At 36.3% G+C, this 16,097-nt stretch overlaps 1 protein-coding gene across 3 annotated transcripts in view; it reads right to left on the bottom strand.

The window, feature by feature from the left end:
- Positions 1 to 16,097, bottom strand: part of FAF1 (Fas associated factor 1) — a 620,612-nt gene that overhangs the window by 197,384 nt on the left and 407,131 nt on the right. For all 3 annotated transcript variants that reach the window (XR_010321387.1, XR_010321388.1, XM_010591294.3), the window contains exons 10-12: positions 11,753 to 11,879; positions 10,709 to 10,772; positions 9,650 to 9,731 (exon numbers count right to left, since the gene is read on the bottom strand). Coding sequence is in view for 1 of the 3 variants with exons in the window: in XM_010591294.3 (XP_010589596.1) it covers positions 9,650 to 9,731; positions 10,709 to 10,772; positions 11,753 to 11,879 (273 nt within the window). In the remaining 2 variants the exon portion in view is untranslated. The remainder of the gene's footprint in view (positions 1 to 9,649; positions 9,732 to 10,708; positions 10,773 to 11,752; positions 11,880 to 16,097) is intronic.

Genomic DNA, 16,097 nt, shown 5'->3' on the forward strand with positions numbered 1-16,097 from the left:
CGTTTTACATTTTATATTTAGTCTTTGATCCATTTTGAGTTCGTTTTTGTGCATGGTATGAGGTATGGGTCTTCTTTCAGTTTTTTGCAGATGGATATTCGGTTATGCCAGAACCATTGGTTAAACAGACTATCTTTTCCCCATTTAAGTAACTTTGGGCCTTTGTCAAATACCAACTGCTCACATGTGGATAGATTTATGTCTGGATCCTCAATTCTGTTCCATTGGTCTATGTATCTGTTGTTGTACCCATTGTTGTTGTTGTTAGGCACCATCGAGTTGGTTCTGGCTCACAGCAACCCTATGCACAACAGAACGAAACACTGCCCGGTTCTGCACCATCTTTACAATTGTTGGTATGCTTGAGCTCATTTTTTGCAGCCACTATGTCAATCCACCTTGTTGAGGGACCTCCTCTTTTGCACTGACCCTGTTGTACCAGTACCAGGCTGCTAGGACTACTGTGGTGGTATAATAGGTTCTAAAATCAGGTAGAGTGAGGCCTCCCACTTTGTTCTTCTTTTTCAGTAATGCTTTACTTATCCAGGGCCTCTTTCCCTTCCATTTGAAACTGGTGATTTGTTTCTCCATCTCATTAAAAAATGTCACTGGAATTTGGATTGGAATTGGATTATACTGATAGATCACTTTTGGTAGAATAGACATTTTTACAACGTTAAGTCTTCCTATCCATGAGCAAGGTATGTTTTTCCACTTATGTAGGCCTCTTTTGGTGTCTTGTAGTAGTGTCTTCTAGTTTTCTTTGTATAGGTCTTTTACATCTCTGGTTAGACCTATTCCTAAATATTTTGTTTTCTTGGGGACTACTGTAAATGGTATTGATTTGGTGATTTCCTCTTTAACATTCTTTTTGTTGGTGTAGAGGAATCCAAATGATTTTTGTATGTTTATCTTGTACCAGATACGCTGCTGAACTCTTCTTTTAGTTTCAGTAGTTTTCTTGAGGATTCTTTAGGGTTTTCTGTGTATAAGATCATGTCATCTGCAAATAGAGATACTTTTACTTCTTCCTTACCAATCTGGATGCCCTTTATTTCCTTATCTAGCCTAATTGCTCTGGCTAGGACCTTCAGCACAATGTTGAGTAAGAGTAGTGATAAAGGGCATCCTTGTCTGGTTCCCCATCTCAAGGGGAATGCTTTTAGATTCTCTCCATTTAGGATGATGTTGGCTGTTGGCTTTGTATAAATGCCCTTTATTATGTTGAGGAATTTTCCTCTAGTCCTGTTTTGCTGAGAGTTTTTATCATGAATGGGTGTTGAACTTTGTCAAATGCCTTTTCTGCATCAATTGATAACATCATGCGATTCGTCTTTTGTTTTATTTATACGATGGATTACATTAATTGTTTTTCTCATGTTGAACCATCCCTGCATACCTGGTATGAATCCCACTTGGTCATAGTAAATTATTTTTTTGTTATGTTGTTGAATTCTATTGGCTAGAGTTTTGTTGAAGATTTTTGCATCTCTGTTCACGAGAGATATAGGCCTGTGAATCTTTTTTTTTTTTTTTTGGTAGTGTCTTTACCTGGTTTTGGTATCAGGGATATGCTGGCTTCATAGAATGAGTTTGGGAGTATTCTGTCCTTTTCTATGCTCTGAAACACCTTTAGGAGTAGAGGTTTTAACTCTTCTCTGACGGTTGTTAGAACTCTGCAGTGAAGCCTTCCGAGCTAGGGCTTTTTTTTCCTTGTTGGGAGTTTTTTGATTATCTTTTCAATCTCTTTCATTATGGGTCTATTTAGTTGTTTTACCTCTGTTTGTGTTAGTTTAGGTAGGTAGTGTGTCTCTAGGAATTCATTCATTTCTTCTAGGCCTTTAAATTTGTTAGAGTACAATTTTTCATAGTAATCTGATGTGATTCTTTTAATTTCATTTGGGTCTGTTGTAAGATCGCCCATCTCATTTCTTATTTGAGTTATCTGCTTCCTCTCCTGTTTTTTCTTTTGTCAGTTTGGCCAGTGGTTTATCAATTTCGTTAATTTTTTCAAAGTACCAGCTTTTGGTCTTGTTAACTCTTTCAATTGTTTTTCTGTTTTCTATTTCATTTAATTCAGCTCTAATTTTTATTTTTTGCTTTCTTCTGGTGCCTGTTTCTTTTGTTGCTCTCTTTCTGTTTGTTCAAGTTGTAGGGATAATTCGTTGATTCTGGCCCTTCTTTTTGGATGTGTATATTTATTGATATAAATTGACTGACCTCTGAGCATTGCTTTCATTGTGTCCCAAAGGTTCTGACAGGAAGTGTTTTGATTCTCATTGGTTTCTATGAATTTCTTTATTCCATCCTTAATGTCTTCTATAACCCAGTCATTTTTGAGCAGGGTATTGTTCAGTTTCCAAGTGTTTGATTTCTCTTCCCTGCTTTTCTGTTATTAATTTCTACTTTGACGGCCTTATGGTCGGAGACAATGCTTTGTAATATTTTGATGTTTTGGATACTGCTAAGGCTTACGTTATGACCTAATATGTGGTCTATTCTAGAGAATGTTCAATGTGTACTAGGAAAGAAAGTATACTTGGCTGCTGTTGGGTGGAGTGTTCTGTATATGTCTATGAGGTCAAGTTGGTTGACTGTGGCATTTAGATACTCCATGTCTTTATTGAACTTCTTTCTGGATGTCCTTTCCTTCACCGAAAGAGGTGTGTTGAAGTCTCTTACTATAATTGTGGAGCCATCTACCTCAGTTTTCAATGCTGATAGAGTTTGTTTTACGTATCTTGCAGCCCTGTCACTGGGTGCATAAATGTTTCATATGGTTATATCCTCTTGGTATATTGACCCTTTAATCATTAGTGTCCTTCTTTATCCTTTGTGGTGGATTTAACTTTAAAGTCTATTTTGTCAGAAAGTAATATTGCCACTCCTGGTCTGTTTTGATTGTTGTTTACTTGATATATTTTTTTCAACACTTTGAGTTTTAGTTTGCTTGCGTCTCTAAGTCCAAGGTGTGTCTCTTGTAGGCTGCATGTAGACAGATGATTTTTTCTAGCAATTCTGCCACTCTGTCTTTTTATTGGTGCATTTAGGCCATTTACATTCAGCGTAATTATGGATATGTATGAGTTTAGGGCTGTCGTTTTAACGCCTTTTTTTTGTGTGTTGTTGGCAGTTTCTTTTTCCCACTTAATTTTTTGTGAAGTAGTTTATATATTGTCTTTTTGGCTTATTTGTTGTTGTGGATTTTGTCTCTGCTGAGTCTATTTTTTTCGTGTGTTTTATTTTGGTAAGTAGGATAGTTAGTCTCCTTTGTGGTTACCTTAATATTTATCCCCATTTTCCTATGTTTAAACCTAAATTTTATTTCTTTGTAAAGTCTTATCTTCCTCTCCATAGGAAAGATCTATGACTACATTTCTTAGTCCCTCTTTATTGTTCTAACGTTGTCTTCTTTTACATAATGACATCACTGTTTTCCTGTTTTGAGTGTTTTTTTATCTTGATTTATTTTTGTGATTTCCCTAACTGGGTTGAAATCTGATTGCTCTATCCAGTGTTCTAGTCTTGGGTTGATATCTGATATTATTGATTTTCTAACCAAAGAATTCCCTTTAGTATTTCTTGTAGTTTTGGTTTGGTTTTTATGAATTCCGTAAACTTCTGTTTATCTGGAAATGTCCTAATTTCACCTTCATATTTGAGAGACAGTTTTCCTGGATATATGATTCTTGGCTGGTAATGTTTTTCCTTCAATGGTTTATATAAGTCATCCCATCGCCTTTTTGCCAGCATGGTTTCTGCCAAGTAGTCTGAGCTTATTCTTATTGACTCTCCTTTGTAGGTGACTGTTAGTTTATCCCTAGTTGCTCTTAAAATTATCTTTGGTTTTGGCAAGTTTGATTATGTCTTGGTGACTTTTCTTTTAAGACCTACCTTATGTGGAGTTCGATGAGCATCTCGGATGGGTATATTCTCATCTTTCACGAGATTAGGCAAGTTTTCTGCCAATAAATCTTCAACAATTCTCTCTGTATTTTCTGTTATCCCTCCCTGTTCTGGTAGTCCAATCACTTGTAGGTTATTTCTCTTGGTAGAGTCCCACGTGATTTTTAGGGTTTCTTCATTTTTTTAAATTCTTTTATTGGCGTTTTCTTCAAATACATTGGTGCCAAGTGCTTTATCTTCAATCTCACCAATTCTGTCTTCCACTTGCTCAATTCTCGTCCTCTGTCATTCTACTGAATTGTCTAATCCTGTAAGTTTATTGTTAGTCTTCCTAATTTCTGATTGCTGTTTCTCTGTGGATTCTTGCAGTTTATTAAATTTTTCACTATGTTCTTGAATAACTTTTTTAATTTCTTCAAGTGCTTTATTTGTGTGTTCCTTGGCTTGTTCTGTGTATTGCCTGGTCTCCTTCCTGATATCTTGAACAGTTCTGTATATTAATCTTTTGTATTCTGCATCTGGTAACTCCAGGAAGGCACCTTCATCCAGAAGATCCCTTGATTCTTTGTTTTGAGAGCTTGTTGAAGCGATGATGGTCTGCTTCTTTATATAATTTGATATTGATTGTTGTCTCTGAGTCATCTATAAGTTATTGTATTAGTTTATTTTATGTTTGCTTACTGTATCCTGGCTTCTTGCTTTGTTTTGTTTTAATATGCCCAAATAGGTTGCCTGAATGAGCTAGCTTATTTTTGCCTTTGAAGCTCTAACATCCTGTCACCAGGTAGCTAGAGCTGTTATCAGGTATATAGCCTAGGAGTCCATTCACTTTTCTTGTATGGATTCAGCTCAAGTGTCCAGGTTGTTGGTCATCAAGTGTGTGGTACACGCTTTGTCCTACAGTCTTGGAGGGTCAGGGGTGTTTGGTGTAGGTACCAGTATCTGGTTGTAGTAGGGGGTCACGGTCTGAACAAGGCAGGGGCCTGACAAGTGTCCCCCAGGTGTCTGTGAGGAAAGCACGTCCTGTTCCCTAGAGCACACAGGTGGGTGAGTTCTGCAGATGGACCATGGGCACCCAGTGCTTTTGGTTGTAAGGACTGGGAGGTACCAGTTATCCTTGAACCCCTGTCATGGGTGGCTGGGTGACCTGAGTGGAGTCCACCAGTCCTTAGGCCCCTGATGTGGGTAGGTGAGGACCCTGTTTAATAGGCAAAGTGGCGTCAAACATCAAACACCACCTCCCCACCATGCAGCTGAAACAGTTGCAGTCTGCCAACAAGGGCCTATTCTCCTGAAATAGGCCCATACAGGTCCATGCAGCAGGGAAAGGTATTCAAAGTCCATGGACCATTTATGCCTGGACAGGAACCACTTCTGTCCTGAGCTCCCCAGGTCAGTGGAGCTGGCAGATTATTGCTTCCCCCAGTTGTGAATTTATTCCTTATCCACGGCTGGGAGAATAGTTCAGGGCACTCAGCAGGACCTATCCCAGGCCCAGGGAAATCAACAGCCACTGAAGCCGGCTTGGGGGCTGGGGGCACGTTAAAATATACGGAAGTACATAGGTTTTGCCAAGAGCTCCGTTCTTCTCTGGTTCCAGAGGCATGAGTAGGCTGTGCGGCTGGCTGTTTCTTCCTGAGGAAACTGCAGCTGAACGCTGCCACCAGCCCGCTGCAGCCACTCCCGGGAATGGTGCTTGAGGGTTCCCAGTGGTTCAGGTCCTGCAACTCCTCTCTGCTTCTGAACTGTATTCCCTCCCCCTGCTGCTCAGTCCATTTTCTAATTTGTGTTTGATGTTCAGGGCTCCTAGCTTCCTTTAAATATAATTGTTTCACTTGTTTTTTCAGGTCTTTGTTGTAAGAGGGATCACCAGAAGCATCTGACTACTCCGTCATCTTGGCTCCCCCCTTCTTTTTTTAATATAGGCATTTACAGCTTTAACTTTTCCTGAAGGCACTGCCTTCACTGCATCCCATAAATTTTGGTATTCTGTGTTTTTCTTTTCATTAGTATTTAAGTATTTTATTGTTTCTCCTGTGATTTATTTTTAGATCTATTAGTTGTTTAATAGTAGGTTGTTTAATTTCCACCTATTTGTGAATTTTCTAATTTTCCTTCTGCTATTGATTTCTAGCTTCATTCCATTATGGTCAAAGAATGTACTTTGTATGACTTCAATCCTTTTAAGTTTATTAAGGCTTGTTTTAGGGCCTAACATGTGGTCTATCCTGGAGAATGTTCCATGTGCACTTGATAAGAACGCGTATTCTACTGTTGTTGGGTGGAGTGCTCTCATAGGTCTAGTGTTCTTCATGCCCTCTATTTCCTCACTGATCTTCTGTCTGGTTGTTTAATCTATTGTTGAAAGTTTTGTGCTGAAGTCTCTCTTATTGTAGAAGTATCTATTTCTCCTGTCTTTCAATATTTGCATCATATATCTTGGGACTTTGTTGTTTGGTGCATACATGTATATAATTTTTTATGCCTTCTTGATGAACTAACTTTTTAATCAACATATTATGTCACTTTTTGTCTCTTGTAACTGTTTTTTAAGTAAAGAATATTTTGTTTTATATTAGTATAGCCACTTAACCTCTCTTTGGGTTACTATTTTCACCGAATATCTGTTTCCATCCTTTGACTTTCAACCTATCTGTGTCTTTGCATCTAAAGTGAGTTTCTTGTAGAGAGTATATAATTGGATTATGATTTTTAAAAATCCATTCTGCCAATCTCTGCCCTTTCACTAGAGAGTTTAATCTCCTTACATGTATAAAGAAGGACTTATTTCTCATTTTGCTATTTGTTTTCTGTTATGTCTTCTACCTTTTTTGTCCTTCATTTCCTCCATTAGTGTCTTCTTTTGTGTTTAGTTGATTTTTTTGGAGTGAAGAGTTTTGGTTCCCTACTCATTTACTTTCGTGTGTATTTTTGCAATATGTTCTTTGTGATTACCACGAAGATTACAATTAACATCCAAAATTTATAATCTAGTTTGAACTGATACCAACTTAACTTTAATAGCATACAAAAACTCTGCTCCTACACAGCTCCATCTCCCCCTCATATGATTGTTGTCACAAACTACATCTTTATATATTGTGTGCCCAAACACATATTTATAATAATAATTTTTAGATTTATAATTATTTCTAATGTATTTATCTCTTAAATCATGTAGGAAATAAAAGGGGCCCTGGTGGCACAATGGTTAACTGCTCAGCTGCTAACTGAAATGTTGGTGGTTTGAATCCACCCAGTGGCTCTGTGGGAGAAAACCTGGCAGACCACTTCTGTAATGATCACAGTACCTAGGCAACAGTATGGGGCAGTTCTGTCTTTGTCTTTTGACAGTCAATTATAAGGTTTTTTGGTGCCGATCTCTCAGAGTTTATGCTGCTTGGAGTCTGGTAACATTCTTGGATGTGTAAATTTATATCTTTCATTAAATTTTGGACATTTTCAGCCACTATTCCTTCAAATATTCTTTCTGCCTCCCTTTTCTTCTTTTGAAATGCTTATAATGCATATGTTTGTCCACTTCATGGTGTCCACAGGTCCCTTAAGCTCTGTTTACTTTCTTCCTTCTTTTTTTTCTTTCTGTTCCTCTGACTGGATAATTTCAATTGTCCTTATCTTCAAGTCTGCTGATTCTGCCTTCTGTCCGCTCAAATCTGTTGTTGAACTCCTCTAGTGAATTTTTCATTTAAATTATTGTACTTTTCAGCTCCAGTATTTTTGTTCCTTTCTATAATTTCTCTTTATTATCATTTTGTTCATATACTGTTTGCCTGATTTCCTTTAGCTCTTTGTGTTTTAAAGTCTTTGTCTAGTAAGTCCAATATCTGGGCTTTCTCAGGACAGTTTTTGTTACTTAATTTTCTCCCTTTAAATATGTCATATTGTCCTGTTTCTTTGTATGTCTTGTGATCTTTTGTTGAAAACTTGATATTTGAATATTATAATATGGTAACTTTGAACACCAAACTCTATCCCTCCCCCCAGGTTTGCTGTTTGTTTGCTGAAGGCTGTAATCATCTGTTTAGTGATGTTTTCAAACCATTTTTGCAAAGATTGCATTCCTTGTCATGTGTGATTATTGAAGTCTTTGTCCCTTTTGCTTGTGTTTAGCTGGTGTTTTGAATGCCAACAGCTAAGAAAAAGAGAGAGGAAAAACTATAGTCTTTGTAGATTTGTTCTGGCTGGGGCTCTCCTTCAGGCTTGCCCTTAGTCAGGTTTGCGCTGAACTTAGGGATTCCTCCAGAACCAGAAACTAGGGTTCCACATGGTAATGTGGACTGCTGTCTTCAAGGCCAATGCACAGCTGGAGAGGTGGTGGGGCAAGGGTAAATAAAAGAGCCACAGAGCTTTCCTGCCATTTTTAAGTTGACTTTTTCTTGTTTCAGTATTTGGTTGCTATAAACCTTTGACTGTTTTACAGAGTTCTGGTAAAAGTTGGTTCCGATAGTTTTTGCTTGTTTCTCAATGTTTCTGTTGGGGGATAGAATCTTGGAGCTACTATCCTGTCATTTTGCTGATGTCCTTGGAATTCGGTTTTTAAAATTTGTTTTAAAATGAATTGCTCTTTACATTAGAGTTAATATACACTAGAATCTGGAAATCTCAGAGGTATTCTTGCACAGTATCCTCAAAATTCCTTGTCCTCTTTAATTCCAATAACTTTCTCCTCTATTCCATCTACACTTTATCTCTTCCTTGTATCCTTCATTCATTAAACATTTGTTCAGTATCTATGATGTATAGGTACTTATGGTACATAGTCCCGGCAAAAAAGAAAAGCAAACTCCCTGGAAGACATATACATAATGGATAATTATAAACAATGTGTTAAGTGTAACAATAAGAGATGAGCAGAGGGTATCAATGAAAAGCATTAATGGCATGGGTGGGGCAATGTGAGAAAAGTGGAAGAATCAGGAAAGGTTCAGTCTTAAAGGAAGAATAGGAGTCATCCTGGTAAAGAACAGGATGAAAGGCATTCCTGGCAGTGAGAACAGTATTAAAAAAGTAAGATTATGAAGAGCTACAAATAGTACAGTACTGTCAGATTTATTAAGTGCAAGGCAGGGAACAGAGAGGCCTGGAGCTATACAAATAGGCAAGAGTCAATTCCTGAGGTCTTGACTGGCTTGGAACATAAAAATAGGGTAACTGAAGAGAACCTTCTTGCTCAAAATGCACTTTCTGAATTCTTTATATAAACTTAATCTACTTGTTATCAAGATCACAAAGCCAATTTCTATATTTAAGGGAAGATTCTTTTGTTGCCCAAAGTGACTTGGGCGGGGGTGGGGGGGAGGGAAAACAACTATTGTAGTTGTCAAATATATATCGTTAGATAGAGTAATTATTTTGGGAAAGGACTGAAAGACAAATCCTTTAGCAAAAGCCTATTAGTCATGTAATTGAAAATAATACAAACACGTAGCCTATTCCCATTAAGCTGGTCCACCTTCTCCCGACCCCCAGGAAAACAAAAACAAAAACAAAAAACAACATCCTGTTTCAGAGCTTGACAAGGCTTTCTGAAAGAGCCAGTTATACCCTATCACACTACTGCCCTTTTGAAGTGGGCATTTTGTTGGTGATTACTTGGTAGATAAATCAGAAATAAAATCAAGTCTTCAATCTGAAAAAAAGAGAAACATTAAGCATTGCCTCAGGCCTAGTGGTAAACCTTTGAGCTCCACTTTTTAATTAGAAACCTTAAGAGTGCACTTACATCTCGGGCTTTCACGTAGAAGGCCTCTTGAAAAGCAGCTTCTAATGACCCAATAAAAAATACAGGATGGCAGTCACCGTATCTATAGAAAAAAATTGAGTCTATTAATTAAAATATATTTCAAATTTACCTCAAAGTTTCACAAGTCTAACCAATGACTTTTAAGTAAATGTTGGAACTAATGTCTCTTAGGTGCAGACTAATATATTTCTTTAAAGGCTTGGAAATGAGCTTCATTAGTTTTTAGAATTCTTTTTTGGCTAATACTGATATATTAGGATACTGGAATTTTAAGTACATCTGGCAAATGGATTTAATAGGTGTTACAAAATCATGCCATTTGTAAGTAGCACTTCTTGGTTACTTATTTTCATAAGATCTTTCTAGTTACATTAAGCTTAACGTCCTACTTTAGCACATTTATTCTGGAAATGCGACACAGAGGAAAAATGGTTTCTTGCAGAGTTAACCAAATTATATTATGTTCAGAAAACAGCACTAAAAAAAAAAAATCACATATATGAAAATTTAGGGTCAAATATTTAAATTATCTTTACATTTAAACACTTGAGCAGATTCTTAAATGCATATAAAGCATTTTATAATGGACTCTTAGAAGAAAAATGCTAAACAATTCCAAAACAAATATTAAAAGAAAAAATTTGCTTATATTTTAAAATTTTTATTAAATTTCTCTTAATTATTTTAAAGGTTTGTTCACTCGATTGTATTAGGATATAGTAAAAATTAGTATCTTGCATCCTAGTCTTTTTGGGAATATAGTCAAGGTATTAAATTAAAAAAAATAGTGATCCATTTATTGAGCCACTATAAAGATATAGAGAGAAGTTGAATACACATCTAAATAGCATAAATGGTTTACTAGTTATCCAACATTGAACAGTATGTACTTCACTTTCAGGACTATATAAATTCATAAATATATCCTTTGAATACTTTAAGGAGAAATTTAAAACAATCCATGATTAAAACAGCCCCAGAAAAATCACAGTAGCATGAAAAAACATCAATTTTATATACTTAATATCCTAACCCTACCTTGAAGAAAACTCTGCTGTAAATTGTAATAAGGCATCTCCTTCATTTTCTGCGTTTTCTGGCACTAAAAAACAAACAAAAGAAAAAACAAAAACAAAAAAAAAACAAAAACAAATAGACACAAAAAACAAACCACATAACATCTAATCCCACATATAAGAAATATATTTATAATCAATAACGAGGAAATAAAATTAAGTTTTAGCTTCTGTGATATATCTGAGGTGACATTTTAACTTAACAGACATTAGAAGATTTCATCAAACCAGATGAACCTTAAAAAAAATCCCAAGTTCATAAATTTTGGAAAATCAACTGACACAATCCTGCTAAGCATTAAAAATGTGTGCCAGTTATCAGAGTTTCAATTCTTGAAATAAACATCCTGTGATTAAATTATATAAAAAGAATCTACAAATATCTTAAAGACCTTATTAATTCGGAAAATACTTCATCTTTATGTAAGTATCAGATATATTTCTGTCCACAGGTGTTCCCTAATTTCCCAGAGGAGATGAGCCATTTAAGGGCATATTTTAGTGGTAATCTTGCATACAGTATCATTTGTGATTGATTCTACAGTATGTATCTCTTAAGGTAAAAGTGAGAGGGATGGCACATTTAGTTTACTTTTATTCCTTCAAAAGATCGATACCAATGAATGGAAAAGTGGTATTATTACTCTTATAACTGATATTTATGATAAGAAATGGGGAAACAAGTAGTCGAAGAAAATACAGCTGTCTCTTAATCAGCCTCCAGGCTTGTAGCAAAGAGAGAGCCAGAACTAGTTATTTGCGTGAAACAAAATTTATACTCCCTTGCATTTCATGAATTTTACTAGAGCAATGGGAATCACTGGATTTAATGAGATCAAAACTCAGGAGACTCTGATTCTAATGAAGACTGCTCTTTCATTATATTTTCTCTCTCCAAACCTGGAGTTTATTAAGAGATTTTTAAGTTTCCTCCCCCGCTCCCCCAAAATTTGTCCATTAGAAAGGAAAACTATAATGCTGGACCCAAAGAGTTGTTAATACTCACTCATTGGAGATTTCCTCAGGGCAGATGATGCCATGCCAAAAACTTCTCCATCATCTACACCAAATTCTGTAGCATCTTCAAAGTCGTCTCCATCACTATCACTAACCATATGAACATCGGTGCTTTGCTATTTAAGGAAAGTCCTGATTAGTCTCACACTGATTTTAGAAAATCCAATTTCAAAATTTAAGCTATGTAATCACAATAGGAAGTTAGAATTACAAAAGTTTTACCAAATAAGGAGCTTGATCTTTTCCATTTTTAAGACTTACATTTCTAAACTTGCTGTTATACTCCTAGACCACAGACTGAAGATTGAGGGAAAATGAAGGCTGTTTACAAACTCAACGAAGACAGAATTTTTTGTCTTTTGTATCCTCAGTATACAATTAACTTCTCAAGAAAATTTGCTCATTAAACCAGGAGATGGTTACAACCAGAGAGGTCAGAGACAAAATAAGTTACATAAGTCTTTCAAAAAGCTTATACTATATTTGTGAGATAGAAGCAACTTTATTACTGTACTGATTCTCAAATTTCTCATTAGTGAATATGGTATTAATCTTTGTCATCAATGTTACTGAAAAATAACATGGAAATGTATGCTATATGAAAACTCTTTATAAGCTGAAGGCTATTAAATATGAGATGTAATAATGTTTCAATTCAATAAACATTTGTTGAGAATTTACTACATGCTGGCACTAATAAACATGCTCTGAATTTTATTTTAATATTGGTTGAGATTTAAGGTCTTAAAATAAAATTTAAAAAATCAGCTTAAAATATGAACTATGCTGCTGGTCTCTAGGTTAGAATGGGATTCCTAAAATCCTGAGCTTTAAAACATTCAAACTGGATTGTAAATACTGACAAATATTCATGCCTTAGATGAGAAGGGGTCCAAGTCTGAGCAAGGTATCTGGCTAAATGCTGGCTATTCAACATTAAACAACTTCTTATTTATATTGTGTTCAAAAACAAAGTCTACAAAGATTATTTAGTAAACAATGTTTCTATCTTTTAAAATATGGCACTATGGAGTTAACCTATGAAAATAGGGAAACTACTTGATCCTTCAGTTTTAGAGATGTACATTCGCCAGAAAAGCATGAAGAGAAACTTAGAGAACCATAAAATTTAGCTAGAGGAAAAGTTTTAGGTCAGCCAGTCACAGAATCATAGATTTTCAAAACTGGAGATCTTAGAGATCTCTTGTGAGTAGTTTTCAAACTTCTTTTCACAGGGTTACCTCCCTCCTCCGATCACACACACACACACACAAAATCATGTAAAATTACAGACATACAACGGAAAAGTAGAGCTAGTCTGACTGATGCAGTGAGAGGGCAACGTAGAGCCTATTTCTTCCTCATCTCTCTTAACAGCTGGGATACCTCCAAAGGATCTCAGCACTTTGGGAAACAATTTTTTAAAACTATTAATTTAGTGAGTCTAATAGAGACGGATGAGGAAGCCGCGATATTTACTCCATTTGATTCAGTATGCTCAGTATTTCCTCCTTGGGCATAACCAGCTTTGATGCCCAGAATTGTAACATTTTCCCTCTCATCTTTAATACATTCTTGCCAATGTTTTGAATAGAGAAGATAACAAAGATATGCTTGTTAGGTGAATAAATGAATGGTCTTTGCCTTGCGCAGTCTACCTACAATTCAGGCTCTACCACTATTTACTATTTCTCACACAAGATTTGATTCCACTTGCCATCCTAATCCTACTTTTAGTGTTTTGCTCTGTAGAGCCAAGATGTCCTCCTGATCTGAGCTATTTAACAGTTTAAAATTTTAAAATGCCTTCTCATTTCAGAACAGCGAGGCAGTCTCCTCTACAAACAACATATTTTCTAGGACTACAACTATGGTTGAATTGCCCCTGTGTTTCAGACAGGTGACGATCTGGAGCATGAAGTTCCTTTTAACTTTGAGGCTCAATCTTAAACAGGCTCAGGATCTAACAAGTACATTGCATGTTCCTTCAGGCCATCTAATCAGGTTCACAGGCAAGTAGAGAAAAATAAGGTCCAGTATGCCAAAACTTCTCACATCCTCTACAAGCTAAGCTATCATCTCAGCCCCTACTCTATTTTTCTTAGTACTCACCTCCCCCTTTCGGAGGCATCATGTTAAAAAGGGGGGGGGGGGGTTGGGGGACACATGGGAGAGGAAAAAAGGGAGTAGTCTATGTATACTTATTTCTTCTCTTATCTCGTTCACATCTAGCCTCTTTCTCCTCCAGTTTTCAATCAAATAATCGTCCCTTTCCATTTTAACAATAAGACTGTACTTCATGCTAGGATAGTGATTTTAATTTTCTCCATATACACACATAACCCATTATTAATTTTGACTTCACGAAGCATAGAACCCCCAAATCTCTTAAGATCCCAGAAAGTGAAATACTACAACCACAACATCTTTAAAAGGAGGTATCTAAAAAGCCAATTTTGTTGAAAAAGTATATTTCAAATATGAATTATTGAGGTATCTGCAAGAATGAGCTACTTAATTATGTATAAGGACCTCCCAATCCCTTCACGTTTTCTTATCAGCCATCTAACAGGTTAGGAAAAGCTTTATCTAAAAAATGAGATAAACAATCTTTTTTCATTAAGGTTTGTTGATGAGAACGGATAATTGCTTGGTTCAGTCATGGCTGTCCTAAAATTCTTTGAATTCAGAGAAGTTATTTATTCAGATTTTTAAAAACAGCTAAAAAGTGATTCTATGTTGGTTATTTATTCCATTCATTTATCTTTTTTTATCATTCAACAAACATTTACGAATTGCCACAATGCCTGGTCCTGTGTGAAAGATATAGTCTATGTAGTCAAGGTGCTCCGTATTACATATGACAGTTATAATACCAAGTGGAAGTGTGAAGGCAGGTAAATTCAGAGGAGAGCACCTAACTCACTGTGAGTGGGAGGGATCAGGGCAAATTTTCTGCAGGAAATGATAACCAAACTGTTTGAAACATAATTTAGAACGCATAACTGGCATTAAGGCAAACTTATAATTTGGGATGTTCTTTCAACAAAGTACCTTTTATTTTCCAAGTAACAGGTTGAAGGTTAGGGATACAGCGATAACACATGATCCCAGCCTTTAAGAAATTCTCCTTCTAAAAGGGAAAAATACTTACTTGCAAATGTATCTTATTCAGTATGATAAGATACAATAAAGTGTAAGCAAATGCTATTGGAGAATAAAGCAGAGAGTGGTGATTAGCTACTCCAGAACCAGCAAGGAAAATTATGGACAGCCTCACACAGATGCTAACATTTTAACCCATACCCTTGAAGGAAAATATCAACGTGGTGGAGTGTGTGTATAGGAAGACTGGGAGAGGGAGAGTTGGACTCTAGGCAGAGAAAAATTTCAGCAAGGAACTGGATATTTAAAAATCATTCAAGAATAGAGAAAATTAAATTGAATAATCAACTCCACTTTGGGAACAGACTGTGGACTAGTGGTAAGGGCAAAAAGGTTTGATGGAACTAGATTGTCTTACCTTGTAGTTCTTACCTTGGCATGCTAAAGTATTTGGACTTTTTTTGATGGCAATAGGGAAATTACTAAAGGTTTTTAGGCAGAGGAGTGTTCATGGAAAGAATTCTGAGGGGTATGTGTGAGTACCCCTGTGTGTTTGGTCTGCAGTTTTGGGGTATGGCAGATTAGACCTGAAAACATGAGAAAAGGAGACCTTCTTGAAAGTTCCAAGTGAGAGAGGCTGAGAGTTCACATTTTATAGCAGTAGCAGTGACAATGGATTGAAGGGTGCAGACTTCAAATAAACTTTAGTGGGACTGATAGGTATCGGTGGCCAGTTATATCTGAGGATGAAGAAAATGAAAGAGGCAAAATGACACCAACATCTCTAGTTCGACTGAGGGGGCAGAAAGCGAAGTCTGGTGAGGGAGGATAATGAGGTCAGTTCCCAGACAGAATGAATCTGAGATACCTCTAGGACATCCAGGTAAAAATACCTGGTAGGCAGCTGAAAAAAAGAAAGAAAAGAAAAAAACAAAATCGCTCATGAGCTCAGGAGCGAGGTCCAGAAAGATTTATATTTGAAAAAAAAAAAAAAGCCTTCGAGTCAATTCTGACTCATAGCAACCCTATAGTCAGCATATAAATAGCAGCTGAGGTAATAGGAGTGGATTAGATCAGTTAAGAAATCAGAAGAAGAGTGAGAAGAGTTTACAGAATACGATGAAGGAAGAGAAACCAGTGGAAGAGAGAGATGGCTGTCAAAGATTTGAAAGTGAATCGAAAGAGAGAGAATCATAAAAGCAAGGTCTGAGAAATCTCTAGAATGGTGG

This window comes from Loxodonta africana, chromosome 3, assembly GCF_030014295.1.
Source record: "Loxodonta africana isolate mLoxAfr1 chromosome 3, mLoxAfr1.hap2, whole genome shotgun sequence".
In the NCBI taxonomy this organism is placed as follows: domain Eukaryota; kingdom Metazoa; phylum Chordata; class Mammalia; order Proboscidea; family Elephantidae; genus Loxodonta; species Loxodonta africana.